Raw genomic sequence first — 23,477 nt, 5'->3', positions numbered from 1 at the left:
CATATGATAAACTGGTATGTGTTTGGCTAATCCAGATAATCAGTCTGGAGATTTGAATTATCGGGGGCAGCCCTCTATTAGTTTTCCATTAATGGAAACTTTTCTCAACATCCACCATGTTGAGCCTCCTCAGAATCTTGTCCATTTCAATAAAATCACATCTCATTCTTCTAAACCTAAATAAATATAAAGATGTACATGATAATCAGCTCCTTCATCCAAGGAATCAGTTTAATGAATCCATTTTAACAGCCTCCAGTGCCAGTATATCATTTTTTTTTAATATGGGGAGGAAAACAGTCCCCAGTACTCCAAGTTCTGCCTCACTAACACTCTGGACAATTCTTTATTATTAAACTCAAACTCCCTCGCAATAAATGCCAAAGTTCAATATGCTTTCTTAATTATTTGCTGCACCTACATGTAAACCTTTTGTATTTCATGCATAAGAACACCCAGATCCCTCTATGGGGCATTTTTGGTGTCTCACTCCATTTAAATAATGATCTGCCTTTTAATTGTTGCTAATAATGTCACACATTCCTTCATTAAACTCTATTTGCCAACTCACTTAACTTATTTATGTCCCTTTTCAGATTCCTTATATCCTCATCATGACATGCCCTCCCACATATTTTTATATTGTCAGCAAATTTGGATACATTACACTCTCCCCCTTCCTCCAAGTCATTCATACAAATGCAAAACAATTGAACTCCAGAACTGATCCTTGTGGACAATCTACAAGTTACATCTTTCTGAATTGTTAAATATCTATTAATCCTGACTGTCTGTCTTTTATGCGTTAACCAGTCCACAATCCATGTGAATACATTACCTCTAACCATGAGCTCCTATCTTGTGCAATAACATTTTATATGGCACCTTATTGTATGCCCTCTGGAAATCCAAATATACAACATCTACTGGCTTCCTTTATCAGCTCTGCTTATTAAAGCCTCAAAGAATTCTAGCAAATTTGTTAAACATGATTTCTCTTTCCCAAAACTTTGTTAGCTCCGTTTGATTGTGTTACGTTTTTGTAAATGTCATGCTATTTCTTCCTTAATAATTGATTGGTTCATTTATCCAATGACATATATTGAGCTAATTAGTCTGCAGTTTCCGGCTTTCGGCCTCCGTCTTCTCTAAAAATGTGGTATCAAGTTAGCAGTTTCTCAATCTGCTGGAATGAGTCAGTTCTGGAATATTTCAACCATTGCCTCCATTGACTATCTCTGCAGTCACTTCCTTTAAAACCCTTTGATAAAGGCCATCAAGCCCCGTTGACTAGTCTGCCTTTAGTCCCATTAGTTTGTTAAATACTTGGTCTATGGCCATAGCAACTGTTATTAGAACTTTCCTCTCAGAAAGACTTTCCTCTCAGATGACACTATCATCTTTGGGATGTCTATAGTATCGGCCACCATGAATATTGATGTAAAATATTCGCTTAAATGATCTACAATGTCCCTGTTCTCCATTATCAATTTCCCAATTGCATCATTCAGTGGTCCTACACTTGTTTTACCTGTTTCCCTTTTTTAAATACTCATAGAATCTCTTGCTGATTACATTTATACTTCTTTGCAAAATTGCTTTCATAGTCAATTTTCTCTCTCTTTCTTGGTTTTTTTAGCTTTCTATTGCTGATTCCTAAAAAAAAAATCTGAATGCGCTGGCCTATTACTGTTTTTTACCATTTTGTATGCCTCAGTTTTTGATTGGATATTCTCCTTGACTGCCTCTGCTAACCATAGGTCATTCACCCTTCTCATCAAGTCCTTCGTGGCAGAACAAATTTTTGCTGAGCGTTAGGAATATTTGCTCAAATGCCTGTCACTGCTCACCTTTCTCCATTTTCCCAGTCTGCATTAGACAATTCTCTCTCCATATCTCTGTAATTGCCCATTATTAAGTTGTGACCTGAGTTGCTGTCCCTTAAACTGAATTTGAAATTCTACTATGTTGTGTTCGCGACATGCCAGAGGATCTTATGCCACAAGTCCTCTTATTAATCCTTCCTCAGAACACATTACAAATCTGAAAAAGCCTGTTCCCAGTACTGTAACATATTGCTCTATGAAACAATCCCTTATGCACGCTCTAAATTTGTCTTTCATGTTAACCTTGTCCCTCTGATTTGTACAATCAATATGCAAATTAAAATCTCCCATAACAATTGTGATGCCATTCTTAAATGCCTCCATTACTTCCAGATTTATATGTTCTAGAGTGAGGCAACTCTTAGGGGCTTATAGACAATTCCCAACCATTACTTCTTTCTCTTGCTATTCCTTAATTCCACTCAAACTGATTTCACATCATAATTCATTGCATCTATATCATGGCTCACCATATTGATACCTTCCTTTATTAACATAGCTACCCATGTCATTTTCCTTTTCTGCCTATTTATCCGGAACATAAAATACACTTCAATATTGTTTTCCCAGCCCTGGTCACCTTGCACCACATCTCCATAATAGCTATCATGTCATGTTTGTTTATTTTCAATTGTGTCATCAACTCATCTGTTTTGATACAAATGTTTTTAGATAAAGACCTTTAAGCTTTCATTTACTTCCATTATTATTCTTGCTGTTTCTAATTTCTGCTGCCCACTTCTGTGTATAAATTCTACTTCTTCCTGTCACACTTTTACTATTGTTTACCTCTTCACAAACTTTCACCTGTGCTCTCTTGCATATTTTCAACCTTTTAAACTATCCTTCAATTGAACCTGCTTCCCGCTAATTAATTTAAAGCACTATCTACAACTCTAGTTACATGAATCGCCAATAAACTGGTCCCAGCATGGTTAAGTGAAGCCGCTTCCAATAGAACAGCCCCCTCCTTCCCCTGTAGAAACATAGAAATGTAGAAAATAGAAAAAGGAGTTGGCCATTCGGCCCTTTTAACCTGCTCCATTGTTCGGTATGATCATGGCTGATCATCCTACTTAAGTACCCTCCTCCCGTTTCTGCCCTGTACCCCGATCCCTTTAGTCCCAAGTGCTATATCCAATTCCTTCTTGAAGACATTCCATTTTTGGCCGCAGCTACTTTCTGTAGCAGATAATTCCACAGGCTCACCACTGTCTGGGCAAAGAAATTTCTCTTTGTCTCAGTTCTAAATGGCCTACCCTCTATCAGTCATTGGGAACATCCTCACTGTATTTTTCCAGTCTTGTCCTTTTAAAATTTTATCGATTTCTATGCTAAGCTCGAAACTCCTGTGAAAATTGTCCTAACTGATCCAGTCTCTCTTCAAATGTTAGTCCTGCCATCCCAGGAGTCAGTACAGTAAAACTTGGTTGCGCTCCCTCCATAGCCAAAACATCCTTCCTCAGATAAGGAGACCAAAACTGTATGGATTATTCCAGGTGTGTCCTCATCAATTGCAGCAAGATATCCCTGCTCCTGTTCTCGAATCCCCTCACTATGCAGGCCAACATACCATTTGCCTTCTTCACTATATGCTGCATCTGCATGCTTACTTTCAGCTTCCTGTTTCTACTACAAAAGTAGATAACCTCACATTATACTTAATTGGCCATGTACTTGCTTACTCACTTAACTGGTCCGCACATTGAAGCATCTCTACTTCTACCTCTCAGTTCATTTTCCCATCCAACTTCGTGTCATCTGCAAATTTTGTGGTCCAAACATTGATCCCTGCTGATGACACTAGAGAGGGTGGGAACTTAGTTTATTAGACTGATATGAAGAGACTTCAAGAGGATTTGGACAGGTTATGTGAATGGGCTAGAACATGGCAGATGCAGTATAATGTGTATAAGTGTGAAGTTAAAGCTGACAGGAAAAATATTTCTCAAGTGATGAGAGGTTCAGGAGTGAATGTGTCCAAAGTGACTTGGGTGTTTTGTTCATGAGTCACTAAAAGCCATCATGAAGGTGCAACTTGCAATTAGGAATAGAATATTGGCCTTCATTCCAATGAGGTTTGAATGCAGGAGTGAAGATATGCTTTTAGAATTGAATAGAATTTTGGTGAGACCTCACCTGGAATATTGTATAAAGTTTAAGCCCAGGGTTGTTTGATGAGGACAGTTTGAGGAAATTAATTCTATGTTCCCTAGAGTTTGAAGAATGAAAGCTAACCTCATTGAATCTTACAAGGGCATTATAGGGTGGATGTCATGAAGATTTCTCCTAAGGCTGGCAGGTCCAAAACCAACGATCAGAATTTCAAGTTAATTGGCCATTGAAGACTGAGTGAGGAGGAAGTTCTTTACTCAGATGGTGGTGAATCTTTGGAATTCTCTACTCAAAAGATCTGTGGACGATCAATCATTGAATATGTTCAAGACAGAAATTGATAGATTTCTGAAGACTAATAACATCAACATCCATGGAGTTAGTGCTGGGATGTAGCATTGAGGAAGATGATCAGCCATGATTGGATTGAATGGCCGAATAGGTTTGACAGGCTAAATAGTCTACTCTTGTTCTTATGTTCTCATATTCCTATTAATATGCACCATTTCTTCATAACATGCTGTGCATGGAATAGATTTTCACTGACATGTCTCTATGCACAGCAAAGATATTGATTATGTAACAAAAACAAAGTTGCTGGAAAAGCTCAGCAGATCTGGCAGCACCTTTGAAGGTATAAAGCTGAGTTAATGTTCCCTGGAGGGAACTGTCCCTGTGGAAGGCGGACGAGGGAGGGGAGGGGAATATGTGTCTGGTGTTGGCGGAAATGGCGTCTGATGATCTTCTGGATGTGGATGCTGGTGGGATGGTAGGTAAGGACAAGGGGAGCCCTATTGCTGTTGAGGGAGGGAAGAGAAGGGGTGAGGGCAGAAGTGCAGGAGATAGGTTGAACGTGATTGAGGGCCCTGTTGACAATGGAGCTGGCGAATCCTCGGTTGAAGAAGAAGGTGGATATTTCGGAGGCTCCCTTAGAATCATAGAATCCCTACAGTGTGGAAACAGGCCTTTCGGCCCAACCAGTCCACACCGAACCTCAAAGCATCCCACCCAGACCCACTCCGCTATAACCCACCTAATCTACACATCCCTGAACACTACGGGCAACTTAGTGTGGCCAATCCACCTAGAATGCACATCTTTGGACTGTGGGAGGAAACTGGAGCACCCAGAGGAAACCCATGCAGACATGGGGAGAACGTGCAAACTCCACACAGACAGTCGCCCAAGGGTGGAATTGAACCCGGATCCCTGGCTCTGTGAGGCAGCAGTGCTAACAACTGTGCCACCATGCCGCCCCTTGTCGAAGTTGGCCTCATCTGAACATATATGACAGATACAGAGGAACTGAGAGATTGGGAGCCTTTACAGGAAGTGGGGTGTGAGGATGTATAGTCCAGGTAGCTGTGGGAGTCAGTGGATTTGTAGCGTTGTAGTTGTAGTGTCCTCCGGGACACCCTGGTCCACACTTCCTTCAGCCCCAACAACCCCCCCACAGTCCTATGGCGCCTTGCCCTGTAACCGGCAAAGGTGCAACACCTGCCCATTTACCTCCTCCCTCCCCGGTATCCAAGGGCCCAAACGTATCTTCCAGGTGAAGCAACACTTCAACTGCACTTCCCAGAATCTAGTCTACTGAATTCGCTGCTCACGATATGGTCTCCTCTACATTGGAGAAACGAAGCATAGACTGGGTGACTGCTTTGCAGAATATCTATGTTCTGCTTGCAAAAAATGACTCTGAGCTACAGTTGCCAGCCACTTTAACACACTACCCTGTCCCCTGAATAACATTTCTGTCTCTGGCTTGCTGCAGTGTTCTAGCAAAGCTCAACGCAAGCTGGAAGAACAACACTTCATTTTCTACTTGGGGACCCTGCAGCCCTCTGAACTCAATATTGAGTTCAATAATTTTAGGGCCTAAACTCTCCCATGTCCCAACCTCCTACCCAACACACCAGGCCTTGTTACCACACAGCCTGCCACTGCACACCCCCTGTTGTCAGTCCTAATAGTCTCCATTAACAACTATTCACCCTCCCAGCCTGATCGTTACCAACTCCTTTGTCTGTCCAACTGTTCTTCTCTATCCTATTGTTTACTGCCTAGCCCAACCTCTCCCTTTTTTCTGCATATAAACTGACATTTTCCCAGCCACCATTAGTTCTGAGGAAGGGTCACTAGACCTGAAATGTTAACTCTTTTTTCCTTCACAGGTGCTGCCAGACCTGCTGAGCTTTTTCAGCAAATTTATTTTTGTTCCTGATTCACAGCATCTGCAGTTCTTTTGGTTTTTATTGATTATGTAAACTTAGATGACTAAAATTGACTTTAAGTTTACAGAATAATATAAAACTAACCAACAGAAATTGTAAGCAAAGTCTGTTGTACGACAACAGCGGGAGTATTGTGAAATATTTGAGCTGGCTGAAATTTGCCAGTCTGTGAGAAATATAATTGAGATCCATTGCAAAGTAGAAACTGAGTTACAGGACAGATTAAATATCACACTTTTAAAGCTCCAATCTAAATCAATCATTCTTTTATCTAATTGGAGGTATCAGCAAATATTTCCTTTAGACAAATTATCTAATTAAAATACCAAAAAATCTGCATTATATTGATAATTGTTACATTTCTAAATTATAGCTCACATTGTATTGTAATTATTTGATTAATAAAACTTTAGCAAATACCTTCTGAAAATCCATGCAGCAATGTTTATTGATCCTCCTCCATTTACCAAGTCATGCTGCCAAAGAACTCCATTGGGTCAGATGGAAATTTTAGTTTCAAAAAATATTTTAAAATTTGTGTGATAGAATACATCCAGATGTATTGGAAAAGTAGAAATCTGAAATAAGCCTGTCACTGTTTATTGCTTCTGTCCTGCCACAACAATGAATTAACACATCTTTAAAAATTGTTAGGAGACAGCTAATTTGTGCTTTTTTTAAAGAGATGTTATTACACACCTCTGGCGCAGGTGGGACTTGAATCCAGGCTTCCTGGTCCAGGGTGGGGACACTACCACTGCACCACAAGAGGGTAATTTGTGCTTAGTAAGACTTTTGTTAATCACAAAATCATGCAACATTTCACTGCTGCATAATTAAATCATGTATGCACACCTTGCACCTTGTCCTACCCTTTTTTAATATTTGGATTTAAGTATCACCAGCAAGGAAGTACACTGTGAATCAATGGTAAGATTTCAAGGTATTATACCAGCCATAAGCAGAGATGTAACACAGGAAATGTTTCATTAGCTGTAAATGGGGCATGGTGCATTCTCTAGGGCCAACAGGAGGATTGCAAAGCAAAATAAAGGTTATTTAAACTAATTTGCAAAATAAAATCTCTTCTCTCTTACTGTAAAAGTACTGACAAAATATTATATTTATATACTGTTTTACATAATATGTCACAAGGTACTTGTCAGGACTCTTATGAAGTGTAACATGACATCAAGTCACATAAGGAGATATTAGTTCGGATGACCAAATGCTTAGCCAAAGAGGTGGATTTTAAGGAGTGCCTTAAAGGAGGACACAACATAGGCAGGCAGCGTGATGTAGGGAAGATATTCCAGAGCTAACGGCACAGGCAACTTAAAGTCAGACAGCAATAGTGGAGCAGTTAAGATTGCAGGTGGTCAAGAGGTCAAAATTAGGGGACAACAGCTTATCTTGGAGTAATATGGGGCTAGAGGAGATTCCAGAAATAGAAAGGGGAGGCCTTGGAGGGATTCGAAGTTATCAATATTACAGTTAATATGTCACTTGATGGAAGCCAGTGTCGGTCGGCCAACACAGGTCTGGTAGATGAATTTATGTTTATGCAAGTTACAACATTAGCAGCAGTTGAATGGCCTCAAGCTTACAGAGGATAGAATGTGCAAGACTAATCAGAATGCATTTGATTATTAGTCAGGTCTAGAGATCATGAAAGTATGATTGAAGGTTTCAGACCTGAGACAGGAGCAAAATGAGGTGATATTAGGTGACCAGTATTGGTGTTAAAAACTTTGGAGAGGAGGATAAATTTTGACTGCATAATCTTTTATGAGCCAGGGCGAGGGGAGGGGTTTTAGGTAACATTCTACTTTTAGAAAATTGTTATTTTGATGTTGTTTGGTGCTCTTTCTAGAAATTGGGAATGTCAAACAATCAAGCAATAGTATTTTGGAACAAGAACTATTGCCTTTGATGCTAACAGCTATTATAATCAGTTAGTTGGCTTTTTTTAATTAATCCTTAATTCTTTAAAGAAAGTTTTAAAAAGTTCCGGACATACCTTCCTTATAAAATCAGATTACAATTGGATAGTGAGACTTTCCACAGAGTAAACTATGAATTATTTCTTATGCTTGCTCACTTTATTGACTGTGCTTGCTTCAATGAGTCTTTGGTGTGGCTTAGCTTCAGCATTCCAACTCTGAAACTTGAAATGTTTAATTTTATGGTATCACAATTCTAATAGTTGAAATATTACACATCGAGGAAACATGTTAAATTGGACAGATCACAAATCACATATTTAGAGCAGCAACAATTGCCTTCAGGGTGAATTGGCTGCTATTCTCATTATTGAATGATCACTACTTCATAGAAATGCGTTACTTCTGAGACCTCTTGCATCTCAAAAAAATTTCAGTTTTATATGTCTGGTATATGTATACGAGTATTTATTTGTCATTATTATTGTTACAAATGTATTTTTATTAAAGGGAAAGAAAATACTTGGAACTGAGCGGAAATATTTTGATAAATTAAACAAATGAAACAAAGAACTGGAAATTTGAAACAAAATCAGAAATTGCTGCAGAAACTCAGCAGGTGTAGCAACATCTGGGGAGAGAAAGCAGAGTCAACGTTTTGGGTCCTTTTGTTTCAGAAAAAATTGATGGCTTGTCACAAACATCAAATATATTTTCAATACAGAAATGTCAGATTAATTTTCTTTCACTGCAAGACTGGTTAGTGATGTCAGGCTTGGGGATAGAACATAACAGACTAACATTTCAGAGAAAGTAAACTTATGAGAACCAAGGTAAAGATTAATGGAATTATATTTTGTTCTTTCTACCACATTAATGCGTTAGAGCATAATGTACTTATTTTGAAAACCACATAAGGCACAGAGTCATAGAGGTCTACTGCATCCTTTAGCAGATCAAATTTCTGCCAGTCGGAAACAAGCACCTAAATATTCCAATCCAATTTTCCAGAACTTGGCCCATAGTTTTGTATGCCTTGGCATCGGAAGTGTACATCCAAATAATTCTTAAATGTTATGAAGTTTTCTGCCTCTACCATCCTAACAGGCAGTGAATTCTAGATTTCCACCAACGTCTGGGTGAAAGCATTTTTCTCAACATCCTCTCTAAACCTCCTGCCTGCTCCTTTCCTTAAATCTATGCCCTTGGTCATTGATCCCTCCACCAAGGGGAAAAGTCTTCTCCTGCCTATACTACTTATGCCCCATATAATTTTATACAACTCAGTCATGAACCCCTCAGCTACCTCTGCTCTGAGGCAAACAACCCCAGTCTGTCCAATCTCTCTCCATAACTAAAACTCTTCAGCCCTGGCAACATCCTGGTAAATTTCCTCTGCACTCTCTCCAGTTCATCACAACCCTCCGATAATGTGGATTCCATAACTCCACACAATACTCAGGCTATAGCCTAAATAACAGTAAAGGATAAGAGTGATTTGTTGGTGCACTGTAAGAATACACAGCAGGAAACTGCAACATGTTTTTAACCCACAAGGGAATACTATAAGAATAAAACCAAGAACTGTGGATGCTGGAAATCTGAAACAAAAGCAAAAATTTTTGGAGAAACTCAGCAGGTCAGGCAGTATTTGTGGGTAAAATACAGAATCAACATTTCAAGTCCACTGACCTTCATCACCATGGAATACAAAACTTGGTTTCAAAGATTTTGCATACGTATGGAATTAGTGGAACATTGCAAGGTGGCTGACATGTCTACTTGTCATGATTGTCCACTTAATGGACAAGATTTGCAAGCAGTAGATTCATGATGAGTTGGGTTGGGGAACCTTATTGCCTGCATTGTGTCAGAATGTGGACATGAACGTACAAATAAGGAACAAGTCGGTCACTCGACTCTTCAAACCTGCTCCGCCATTGAACAGGATGATGGTTGATCTGATTTTAACCTCAACTCTATACTCCTGAAAAACCCTGATAATCCTACCACCAGTAAATCTCACATTGATAGCCCCTGTGTCCTGTACAACTGAAACATAACCTTGTTACTCTTGCAATCAATTCCCCTTACAGTAAAACATCATATTTGATCGGCTTTCCTGATTATTTGTTGTACCTTTTCTAATTCATGCACAGGGATACCCAGATCTCATACATGTCAGAGATCTGCAATCTCTCACCATTTAGATAATATGCTTCATTTTTAGTCGTTCTGCCAAAAAGGACAATTTCACACTTTTCCATTTTGTACTCCATTTGCTAGATCTTTGCCCACTCACCTAGCCTATCTATATCCCTTTGTTGGCTCCTTAAGTCTGATTAGCAACTCACATTCCTACCTATCTTTGTGTCATTAGTAAATTTACCTACCAATCTCCAGGCTCTTCATCCAAATCATTTATACAAGTCGCAAAGAGTAGATGCTCCAGCACCAAGCCCTGCGGAATGCCACTCGTACCATCTTGTCTGACTCTTGTCTACATCTCTGTATATGGCAGGCATATCTTCTTGTTTCTTGATCTATGGAATACTGTGCAAATATTAATATAAAAAAGCATTTTTCATTGTCCATTTATCGCATTGCTGTCTACAAAGCAACTATTATCTGGAAGTACTTTGGGACATTCTGACGATATGAAATACACTATATACATTTTAAGTTCTTTATTAATAGTGCAAGTGACATCTACTGGCAGAGCAGTAATTTGGCACACTCCTGTATTATTATTATGACAGCTGCTTGGCATACATGGTTTCAAACCCCTCTAAAGATCAAGAATTTCCTTGGAGCTTCTCCTGCTTTGCAGCCGTATCTTTCACAGGAGAGTGGAAGAAACCCTATTACATGTATGGACAGGACTTCCAGTGAACTTCCAATAAAGCTATGGCAGCAGATGAGAGAGCCCTCAGGAAGATTCATGGCTCCGGAATGTTCACAGTCCATTAACTCGCTGAATGTTGACTGAACACAGCAATAACTAATTCATTCTATAAATAAATTACTTACATTGATTATTTAAAGAAAACATCTTATACCTGGACAATATTATAGAATCTACTTCCTCATAAAATCAAACAATTCCTTTTTAAACTATTAATACCCAGGAAAATACTATTACCTTTGAATTTTTAAAATTATGACCAAGGTGAAAGGATGCACCAATTCCTTTCTAGTCACACTGTCACTGGTCATAGCAAGTTTTAAATTTAACCAGACTGGTGAAATGACAAATATAGGTTTTAGATTACTTATAGTTCAGTGTTCGATACAATTGAACCACTTCATTTGTCAACAAAGAATAACTAGTTTGTAACAAAGCTTACTCAAACAAACAGGCAAAGATTATTGACAAATAAACAGTTTAAACTGAGCAAAGATAGGTATGACTTATATTTTAACATTCTGATCTTGAGGCAAATGTGGGTAATAAACAAATAAATGTTGAACGCCCAACAGAACACAAATTGATTGGATTTTTCAGCAATCCACCCAGCCCCCAGAAGCTAGTGATGCTGTGGTCATCTAATCTCATTGAAACTTCACAGAAATAATGATTCTTCATTTTGAATAACCTGCTGTTGAACACCTTCATATTCTATTCTGTCATGGATTGCATCAATGACTTCTCACTGGATTCTTGGAAATTGCATTCCAGCACTTACTCATAAGCACAACTTTAACTTTTCACAAACATTGAACTTCGCAGGCCACTACTGCCCCTGGATGTTTCCCAAGCTCAGTTGCACAAACACGCATTATGGGTATTAGTCCCCTGTCTCAGCTGCAATGATCTAAAAGTTATGCATTGGCTTCTTTTGAGCCCTGCACAGCTCCTATGACTTTGTGAGCCCTCATTACACAACTGCTCTAGGACTTCCCTGGGCCCCAACTACACGGAACTTGAGCAGCATTGCTAACTGCAGCCCTGCCTAATATGAAATCTGCTTCTCTCCCCCTTTCTCACATACACACTGACTTCCAGTCTAACTGCCTGATAACTTTGAACAACTCTCTTCAGGGTCTCTGATCCACAGGCAGTCCTTGGGGTTGCAAACAGATTCCATTCTTGAGTCCATTTACATGTCAGTTTGTACGCAAGTTGGAACACAATATAGGACAATATAAAGAAGCCATTTGTAAGCACAGGAAATGTTCGTATGTCGGGTCTTTAACATTACACCCAGCGTGAGATGGCGTTCCTATGTACAAGCGTTCGTAAGCTGGAAATTTGTAAATGAGGGACGTCCTGTACTGAAAACCTTGCAACAGCATCCCGCCACCCCATTTCTGGACAGAACTGAATGTAACTAATGTTTTGGATTAGTCAAATATAGCAAACCCTTAGGACTGTCTGTACCTTACATGTAACCATGATTATAGAATGTTGGCTTATAGTACAAATTGCACACAATAATAGAAAAAAGAATTAATCACGCAGCCCACACACTTAGAGAATCACGTCTCAAAACAAATACAAGTAGTAAAAGTTGCATCTGAAATAGTTAGCTGCTGTTTTCAAAATTATACTACCTAAATTTTACCACAATGTGCTATTCTACAAACCATAAAATATTATGAGATAAGGAAAACTCGAGTCTCTTTTTAAAATGTTCAAATGTTGAAATAAAATGTCATATTTAGTAGAGCCAGATATCAGGAAAGTGCTCTGGTAAATATCAGAGCTAACTAAGGAGAGTTCAATGAAATGCATATACCTCATAAAACTTTAAATAAGGAAATTAGCAGGCATGCAATATTAAAATGTCTTTCTGAGTGTACGTACTAATTATTATGTTGTTATTAATTTGAGTGCTTATGAATCTTCCAATGAAGTTTGTTAGCCAATTACAAACCAATTTTAAGCCATATTTAAGTGTAGAGGGGGAATAACTAGAGAATGAGGAAGATAGGTGAGTTCCATAAATATATGGACAGCTATTTTTATGTTTGAGATAAATCTCCAGGGGTCTCAATTTACCTACTCAAGTATGGTAAAGCAGGAATAATGGCTGCAGAAATCTAACCCAGCTGAAGATATGGAAATGTAATTGATTTGTGTTTAAGATAAGGGTAATATGGGTAAGACCACTTTTATTGTCCATCCCCAATTGTCCTGAAACGGTGCTGGTGATTCCTTGTGATATCCTAGATCCCCTGTGCTAATGGTACGCCCAAACTGGCATAATGTGTGGAATTGCATTATGTTGATTCAGCATCAATGTTCTGTAATGCATTGTTACCTGTTGTTTGTTGGACCAAAAATGGATGTTGTTCAGATGCTGTTGAACCAGGCATGATCTGCTCCATTCATATACTAACTTACACCAAGTGGCCTTTGCCCGTTAACCGAGTGCTCACTAATTTATATTGGCACCCAATCAAAGTCTTCAGTTTAAAATTCTGATCCCTTTCTTTGAATTCTTCAATGGCCTTGCTACTTCTTATTTCTGTAACTATGCTGGCTTTATAATCCTTTGCAGAATATTTTCCTCCATTTCTGGCCATTTGTATATCGCTGATTTCCTTGCTCATGCTGTTAGAATGATAAAGTCGTACAGCATGGAAACAGACCCAACGATCCAACCAGTCCATGTCAACCATATTACCAAACTAAACTAGTCCCACCTGCTTGAGCTTGGCCCATATCCCTCCAAACCTTTTCTATTCATGAATATTCAAGGTTCTCCTTAATATCCACCTCTTTTGTCCAAGCATTTGATCACCTGTCATAGAATCATTGAGATGTACAGCATGAAAGCAGACCCTTCAGTCCAACTTTTCCACGCTGACCAGATATCCAAAATTAATCTAGTCCCATTTGCCAGCATTTGGCCCATATCCCGCCAAACCCTTTGCATTTATATATCCAGCTGCCTTTTAAATATTGTAATTATACAGCCTCCACTATTTCCTCTGCCAGATCATTCCATACACACCATCCTCTGCATGAAAAAGTTGCCCCTTAGGTCCCTTTTAAATCTTTCCCCTTTCACCTTAAACCTATGCCCTTTAATTTTGGACTCCCCTACCCTGGGCACCAAGACTTTGGCTATTCACCCTATCCATGCCCGTCATGATTCTATAAACCTCTATAAGGTCACCCCTCAGCCTCTGAAGCTGCAGGGAAATTAGCCCCAGCCTAGTCAGCTTCTCCCTGTAGCTCAAACCGTCCAACCTCAGCAACATCCTTGTAAATCTTTTCTGCACCCTTTCAAGTTTCACAACACCCTTCCTATAGCAGGGAATCTCCTATTGTAGCTAGATGTCAAATTCTGTTTGATAACAGTCATGTGAAGTACCATGCAGTCTTTCACTACACTACTACAATATTAAGGCAAATTAGTGTTGTTCATTATTGGATAAATTATGAGTGGAGCTGAGTCCAGCCAAATCATCCATGAACAGCCCTACTTCATCACCTTATGATGGAAGGAAATTGATTGAAGCAATGGAAGCTCATTGGGCCAAGGGTACTGCTTTGAGGATGCCATGGGGCTGTCAATGATTTGTCTTCATCCATGATAACCATCCGCATTTCACCTGGTATTATTCCTGCCAGTTGAGGACATTCCCTTTGGTCTGCATTCGGCTCAGTTTTACTGCAGCTCATTCATTCAATTCTGTATTAAATAGTGGGCCTTGATGTTGAGGATGTCCATTCCAAATCAAGCATCCAGGCCTGGAGCTGAGTGGTTCTGACAGAACCCAAACTGAATTCTAACAGGCAGCTTATTCCTAAACTACTGGCTCTTTCCAGAGGCCAATATATGTCTCGACGATCTGACACTGACTTTTAATCATGCTTGCAGCCTGTTTTTTTTTCACCTGGATTTTGTTTTTTTAACCCTACATTCAGTCTCAATCGTGTATGTATTGCCTGGGGTTCTATTTGTTGTACATGCATAATCTTTAAAAGATCTACTTCTTCAGACATTTTCTCCTATCTTAATTCATTGCACATCTTAACATTCATTGTAATTTTACCACACAATTTTTCATGTGTGATCATACTGGAGTTTTCACATCTTCCATGTGTGTGCATGCTCGTTATTCAAAACTAGGCAAGAAACAATACCCTCAAAAACAAATGTAAGGCTTTATCTTCTAGGGTTCTCTCTGGCTGGTATTAAACAGAAGTAGTGCACACATACAACATTGTACCATCCAACCTTTGATCTACTTCACCGTTACTCTAATTTCTAATAGAATTGCCTGCTGATGGGCATACGTCCCACTCAAAGTCTTGCATGTGTGCAGATAAGACCGTAAGACCCAGGAGCAGGAGTAGGCCATCATGGCTGATCTTTTCGTGGCCTCAGCTCCACTCATCCACCCTCTGACTGTAATTCTTTTACTGTTCGAAAAACTATCCATTTTAGCTTTAAAAACATTCAATAAGGAAGCCTCTACTACTTCACTGGGCAGAGAATTCCACAAATTAAATGACAGACTTGTAGTTAGCTATCTCTTCTGTAGGTGACTGCCTCAGGTATAGCAGCTGTGACTCTGGCAGCAGCAGGATTTGAGCTCACAACTTGCTAAAGACTGGAGCTTAATTTGAGCACCTTAGACTGCTCAGCCACACTACCATAACGGCAGGATAATAAGGACAAAAACTACTGTGCCAGATATTATGCAGTTTACACCAGAATTAAATCCACTATATAGCTAAAGTCTGTTGAAAAGTGGAGTAAGTTAAATGCATGAGTTTAAATCAGGAATTGCTTGATAAGTTTTGAATATGAACATTGTTTACTTGGAATAAGTAGGTTAACAAACTGTTCTATAGAAATGCTTGTGTTGATAGAGGATTCTGCAAAATGCCCACCAAGTACCTTCAGGAAGTGAACTCATCCTCTCTATCAAACTTCTGTCCATGAGAGCTTGCCATGGAGTTACTAAATGACCATTCTCAATTATGCCTTTTTGAGGGAGGCAGCACAGGAGAAGGTGTAGAAGGAAATGAGAGAGGTGTGTTGAATAAAGTTACATCAGTAGATACCCTTTCACTAGTTTCTGCAAACCACAATACTCCCTTGATACTTTTCCAAAAAAGTCTGCTTAAGGGAACAACAGTTCAATAGGTGGCCTGGAGGAATCTCAGTGCTTACTACTAGTATTTTAGAGCAGTTCTTACATCTATCCTGATGTTGTACAGTGGTGTTATAGACAGACAGAGATTTTACTGATACTTGACAGAGCTGTGGTCCCATAAGTCTCTTGGGAACAAGCTGGTCTTTAATGAAGAGAAGATGTTTAGCAGTCCACATTACCACTTTGGCCCTCTGTCTTGTGATCTGCTGTGGGTTATCTGAGGGAGCTGGCTATAAGTGTCACACAAGCTGTAATCTGGAGAAATAACGGCATGATGAAAGCAGTTTTGAGCCACAGGTCTTGTGCTATGTTTTGTGTCTGAGTTCTCAATGATTAGCAGAGGGCAGACACAATGGGATCAATCACACACCGTAGTTTCTAAAAGATAGAACCATAAAGGGAACCAGTTAGTATTGTTCCCAAAACTCAAAGCCAATTGTCTAAGCGTATGCTCTGGATGGAGTGGCTAGTCTAGAGGTCTCTCTGTCAGGAAGATCAAACTGAGATGTTAATGGTGTGATCACTGGCACCAGGATATTAACACTGAGAGTAGAATTGGACTCCATGTAACCCCCATGGTCTGTCAGGTCCAAGAGCTAGTCTTCACCGGCTTTGCACATTATATGGTTATCTAGCATTCAGTGTTGTATTAGAGCAAGAACCCAGATACCTAAGCCCACAGGCAGAAAGCCACAAAATGACTTCTGCGAAGCCTCTGATTGCCAAGGTTAGAAATCATTTGCATCTTTGCCTTTTCACATAAAGTAATGAATGAAATAGTGCCATATAGGTGGAGAAACTACAAAGATGGCATGGGTGACATTAGCTTGTCTTGGTTGCTCTGATGCAGTTGCAAAATTCCTAACTGCAATATAATGGAGTTCTGGGGCTTGATGAGATGACAGTTAGTGCCAAAGCTTCATCTGATGCACATCCCATTCACAGCGAGTTTTTGGCATCAACCTGAGGTGACATAATCCTCCTCACCCTGTTCTCTTGCATTTTTAGAAAAACATCCAGGAAAGCCACCTTCTATTCATTGCTTTTCTTTAGGACCTTGCTGTCATCTCACCACCCAAGTTAGTTGCATTCTTCAATGCTGTCGTAACTCCTCCAAGGAGCATTATATGTTGCATTTTGTAGCTGCACCAGATTTCTGTATCCCTCTCCATCAACAGACCAGTTTGTGGCCCACTTCTTGCCTGGTTTTCTGCCAGTAGGATCAGCCCTGCCCTGCTTCTTCTCAATATATCTGAGGTTAGGCAACTTGCATGCCTTAGTGCTTTTTAAATTAGCTGAACCCACAATGTAGAGCAGGATGAATACCACAGCCTCATGGTGAACACATGTCCCACACTGCCTCGCTTTATACAATGTTGTTGTATCCCTGAAATATCAGGCCCTTAGATTTTATAAGCTCACACTCCTAACTAATTTTTAATTAATTTGTTTCTTTTTAATTGGGACAGAGTTTTGCAGAATGTATAGGCCTCTCTTAAAATGAATGGATGGAAAATCCTGTGCTAAACACCTCAATTCCCAAAACTCACTTGCAATTTGTAAAGCTCATCTGTGACTGAATGAGTGCATTTTCATCCCGTTCACTCTATAATGAGCACTGAAGACAGAAAGTAATGAGCAGCAATGCTGAAAACTGAAACTTACCATGGACATAAGTGGAGCTGTTCGTCCCTTGCTGCCCAGTGGCAGGAAATTAGGGAATAGTCACAGAAGCCAGGCTAGCATCCATGAAATAAGCTAAGAGACTATTAACGCTATACAAGAGGTTGTTTTATAAAAATGTCAGACCTATGGTTTCTCTCCCACTTCCTATGGGGAAGTGATTGGCCTTCACCCAGCAATTGCTTGGGGTGGTACATTTAAATTCAACAGCTCACTCCGCGGGAAACCCTGGGCACTGACCCACACTCCATCACTTTGTCATGCAGTATGTTGAAACATTCTTGAGATAGACCCTCGAGCAAGACACTGCTTTGTACTGCAGCTCTTCACACAAACACTGCTGTACGCTCCATATTATTATGAGACATATGAGAACTATATGGAACCATTTCTCAATCCATGTTATTCTTTTTTTTAAAGAATTGCAACCTTGACATTTTTACATTTTGTCTAAAAACACTGCTACAGAAAATCTCCAGAAATGCCACCATGACTGAATTCATTATGGAAAACCATCGCAATGGAGAAAATTGCATTGTGTTGTGAGATTTAATCAGAACCTCTTTCAGAAACTATGGCAACCATTACTTAACTTTTATAATCACCTCACTGTAGCAAAGATATTGCACAATACAGTATGCCTTTTATATAGTTGCTTTATTAAGTAATATATGTTTATATACATATAGCAATTAGCTTGCTGGCTCAAATACAAATCTTTTTAATAACACCTGTAATACAACTATATAAAAGCAAAAACTCTCTTTTTAATCAATGCCTGGCTGTGAAGCATAATCTTCAAAGTTTTATATATTTCTTTACACATTGAGGTCAGCATTGCCTCAGCAGCAGCATTTGTGATTGAGTCAGAAAGTTGTGTGTCCCACTCTGGACACTTACACATAACCTAGGCTAACAATCCAGTGCAGTACTGAAAAAATACTGCATTTTTGGAGATGCTGCCTTTCCAGTTGTGCATTAAATTGAAAACATCTGTCCCATCAGGTGGATGTAAAAGTTTCAATAGCACTGCATCAAGAGTAATTGTGTATTTTCTCCAGCATCCTGATGAACATTTATCTCTCAATCAAGATTACTAAAACAGAAGTTCTGGACTTAGTTCTCAATGCACTTCATTGGCCCAAACACATTTAGGATGTCTTGTGTCATGAAAGGTGCAAGTCTTGGTTTCTATTGTACTTACTTCAATTTTCCTGTTATTGTTAACAACATAATTGAAAGCCACATTTTTAAGTATTGCATATCATACTCTTGTTATTTACAATAAGATTCCACTGCATTCTTTACCATGAGTTTAAACCTGTTTTACCTATTCCTCATGATTCTGTGTTTATTACTTTTGTTTAACTTAATTTCTTCAGCTCGACTGTGCCTCACTGATTTACTGCCATTTCAGAATTGATAAATGTTTGACTTGGTGCTGCTGACAGTAGGTATTGTCTGCTGGCACGACAAATTTGAAATTTTAGTACACACTGCGTATAATTTTCTAATCAGTCAAATGAAGAACTTATATTTCGAGGGTGCCTTTTGTATCTTGTACAACCTCCACCCAGTATAACCTATTTATCAATGCTAAACATATTGGCAACACTCTACCCCAGAACCACATTCCCTCTAAATAATTTTTCTTCTATGCAGACCTCTGAGGTCCATGCACAGCAGCAACTTCCAAAACTGGAAGTCAGGGCTGGGATCCTGTAAGCACATTGATCACTGTGTGCAGATCCTCAAGCAGCTGCACAACTATGCAACCTAGAAGGAACGTTGCATTAGAGCCTTTTACACTCTTATTAACATCCAACATGAAATGTACAAAGGTTTTCATTTCTTTGGGTTCCACTATTGATCCATAATTCCTCATGTAAAGCAACATTGCAAAGGTTGACTAATGAAACCAATCTTTATTTAATTTCTTAGATTTTCTTACTCAATGGTTAGGATAACAATTATACTCCTATGTAGTGATAGATGAGCTTCCATGACTGAAATTCCAGAATTCAGTAATTGGGAAGAATCAATTCACATTCCAGGATTTGAGCACATAAAAATTTAGGTTGACACTCCAGTGCAATAGTGAGAGAGTACTGCACTGACAAAGGTGATAACCTTCAGATGAGATATTAATTCAAAGTCCATCTGCCATCTTGGATGGTCATTAAAAATCCCATGGCCATATTTCAAAGCAGGGCATCCACCTCAATGCCCTATCCAATATTTATCCCACAACTAACGTCACTAAAACAGAACATCACGCTGTTAGTGGGACTCAATGACCACAAATTGGTTAAAAACAAATGAAAGAACTGCGGATGGTGGAAATCTGAAAGAAAAACAGAAATTGCTGGAAAACCTCAACAGGTCTGGCAGCATCTGTAGAGAAGAATCAGAGTTAACATTTTGAACCTAATAACCCTTTTTCAGAAATTCAGATTGTTCTTCAGAGCTAACCAAAACATTAACTTTGATTTCTCTCTATAGGTGCCACCAGACCTGCTGAGATTTTTCCAGCAATTTCTGTTTTTGTATCACAAATTGATTGTTGCATTTCTTACAACAATGACAACAAGTGCTTAGATAGCTGCAATGAAAATTTGTTACCCAATCAGAAAAATTATGTGATTAAGGAAGTAGTTACCACACTTAGAATATTACAGGTAGATATTAAAGCAATGTTGGAGTGAAGGGAATTCAAATTCAGTTCTCGTTCAGCAAAAATAAATCACATAGTGACATTAGGTATAAATACTTCTGTCAATTGAAAATCTGACTAATCTAGATTCCTGTGTGATTTTTCTTTTCCTGGTACTCACATGTGTGTGCATACATCAATGTGCCAATATAAGAACAACTATCACATTACAAAAATAAATTATTTTATAAGTCATTTTGTAGAATGAAGGCCTATGTAAGTGTCAGTATTACTATTATTTGTAACAAAATAATTCAGTACATTTTATGTTTATTGAACTTTGCACCATTTGCAGAACTGCCTTAAGAGTTAACTGAGATTTCACTGTATCAGATCTATAACAAAGGCTCTCACAAAGTGCTTCAAACCACTGATGATCTCCCAGGGTGGCTTTAGCCTCCCAGTTCCAGCCAGATGTCTGTCAATCAGGCCCACCCTGTCAACCCAACTGCAAAGCTCAAACTTTTGACATTGCCTGGCACAAGATGGTGTCAGGTCTGTTGTGCATTAAGTACGTGCACAAGGGTATCAGATGCCTCTATTGGAGTGTCTGATTCTGTTGAATAGTTATGTTTGTGCAGGTGGTCGTTCCCCACCAGATTCTGAATAATTCGAATGGCGAAAAAAGCAAAGTTGAAAAACTATGCACCAAGGAAGGTCAGATTGGTGAATGACATGTTTGTTTAGACACTAATCCTTTTATTCAGAATTAACCCTTTGAAAACCAAGTAACTTCTACAAATCCATCTCTCAGAGTCTTTGTGAATTAACATAAGAAAAAAATGAAATTAGGAATTTGTATAAATTAAAATGAATAAATCCATTGAATTTTCTGCACCCATAACGATGTGCGTAATACTGGAATGGAGGTGATTGAGTGGAATAAAATGATCGGTTTGTATTTTTTGATTTTGAATAATTGAGGTCTGCACAGGTGATTCAAACAAGGTGTATATTACATCTTGTGTCTTATTATTAGCTAATTCAAACAAGATGTGCATTGTACAGTGCCATGCAAGATCATCTGTCTTAGTAATATCTTTCATGTCAGCTCCAAGTAGAGGCACAGACGGAAGGCAGTGCACCATCCAATAGAGGGATACTCATAAAGATCCAAATCAAGGATAACAATTTGATTTTGCTTTCTTTCCTTCTTTTCACTCTCTTTCATAAATTGCAAGAAGAGGAACCATAACAATGGATTCGGTTGCAGAATCTTCCTAAAGATGCATTAATGTATCATGAGCATATGGTGTAATTCCGAAGCATTGACCTGTAATTGTGCTTTAATTCCGAAGCACTTATCTGTATTTGTTTGTTGTACGTAACAACATCTTTGCAATTTTTTTTGCTGTTTGGAATTTTCTCATGAAAACAGTGACTGGTATTGGGTGCATTTCCATTGGTGCTAATATCTTGAGTACTTCATTCAAGTAGTCATTCTTCAATATGGGGTATTGTTAATAAACACTGTGATTAAATCTCTGTTAAACCTGATCCTGCTCTCATCCAATGTTCATAGATGTATACTTACCTGCAGAAAAAACCTGGTAATGAACAAAAACTGTGGGAGACGTTACCCCTCTTCAGCCCAGGGATTTTGTGGTCTTAAGTAGGGCAGTACTATAAATGTTGTGATGACTAAAAGTTAACTAACTCAGTGGTCACTTTAAGTATATCTGAACATTCTTGATTCCATTAGGCTTCGCTTGCACAGCAATTCCGAAAATCAAGAAATCGCAAGATTTCTTTCTGACAAGTCTGATAATATGTACAGAGAAAGTTGATATTTCAGGTTAATGATTTGCATCAGATCTAGAAAAAGATTAAAATGTAACAAGTTTTAAGCAAGTGAGAAAAATGATCAAAAAAGGGGATGTGTGATAAGGCAGAGGAAAGGAGACAATAATTGACAGAAGAGTTGATAGTGTATGATCAAAAGAAATTACAATTGAAACAAAAGAATTGTGTAGAGTATATGCAAATGGCAGATTCTCTATAAGCAATTTAGAAGAAATCTTTTGAGAGTGGCCTGTAATAGCTTACCTTTCTATACTCCACCATTCTTCATGGAATTCATGATCTTCATTGGCAGTTCTGCTCATCCAAAAGCAGAGCTATAATTAGGAACTCAAACATGTAGGGAATAGAATCCATGAACTCTTACAACATGTTGGAGTTTCAGATATCACTGGCAACCACTATTTGCAAAACAGGCATGGATCTTCTCAAATGTCTGCAGAATTGCATAACTAACTTAATTACATGAAAAAATAAAGCTTCAACTTCATGTCTCTTTTCTCACGATGAAAAAATAATCATTTATGTATTAGAATGGTTCATGCTACAGAGCATCTCTCTAGCTTGTTCTTACTATGATATATTCTTTTGACTTTGTACATGAAGACATTTTCCACATGTTTAATCTTGTTCATAAAATCCTCCCATTTGTACTCTAATTTGGCTTAATTATGGTTAACTAATTAATCGATTCCAAAACTGCCATTTTAGCAAAGTTCATCCTTCTGAGATCAGCTAAGATTTGTAGATTTTCAGTCCCTTTGTTCTATTGGCCAGTTGAAGCTTTATGAAGTTGCACTGCTATCCAGGTTCTCTCTGACATGAGGGATGATACCAGCTTACCCTCAAGTAGTTACTGCATGCTTCCAGCGGGCACATCATTAATCTAAATGAAGTGAACAGTTTAAATGGCAGCCATCTCAATTACGCTGGGAATGTGCTGATAAATTGAAGTGATAGATTGTGCTGGGTTAAAGTCAATTCA

General features: G+C 38.7%; 1 protein-coding gene across 1 annotated transcript in view; it reads right to left on the bottom strand.

The window, feature by feature from the left end:
* Positions 1-23,371, bottom strand: part of LOC109929783 (hydroxyacid oxidase 2 (long chain)) — a 297,322-nt gene extending 273,951 nt beyond the window's left edge. Inside the window, exon 1 of the mRNA XM_048603092.1 lies at positions 23,336-23,371. Coding sequence (XP_048459049.1) covers positions 23,336-23,371 — 36 coding nt within the window. The remainder of the gene's footprint in view (positions 1-23,335) is intronic.
* Between the last annotated feature and the right edge of the window lie 106 nt (positions 23,372-23,477).

The sequence above is a fragment of the Rhincodon typus genome, chromosome 11, assembly GCF_021869965.1.
Source record: "Rhincodon typus isolate 14 chromosome 11, sRhiTyp1.1, whole genome shotgun sequence".
NCBI lineage: Eukaryota > Metazoa > Chordata > Chondrichthyes > Orectolobiformes > Rhincodontidae > Rhincodon > Rhincodon typus.
The sequence above is the reverse complement of the archived record's forward strand: the minus strand, read 5'-3'. Positions and strand labels throughout refer to the sequence as shown.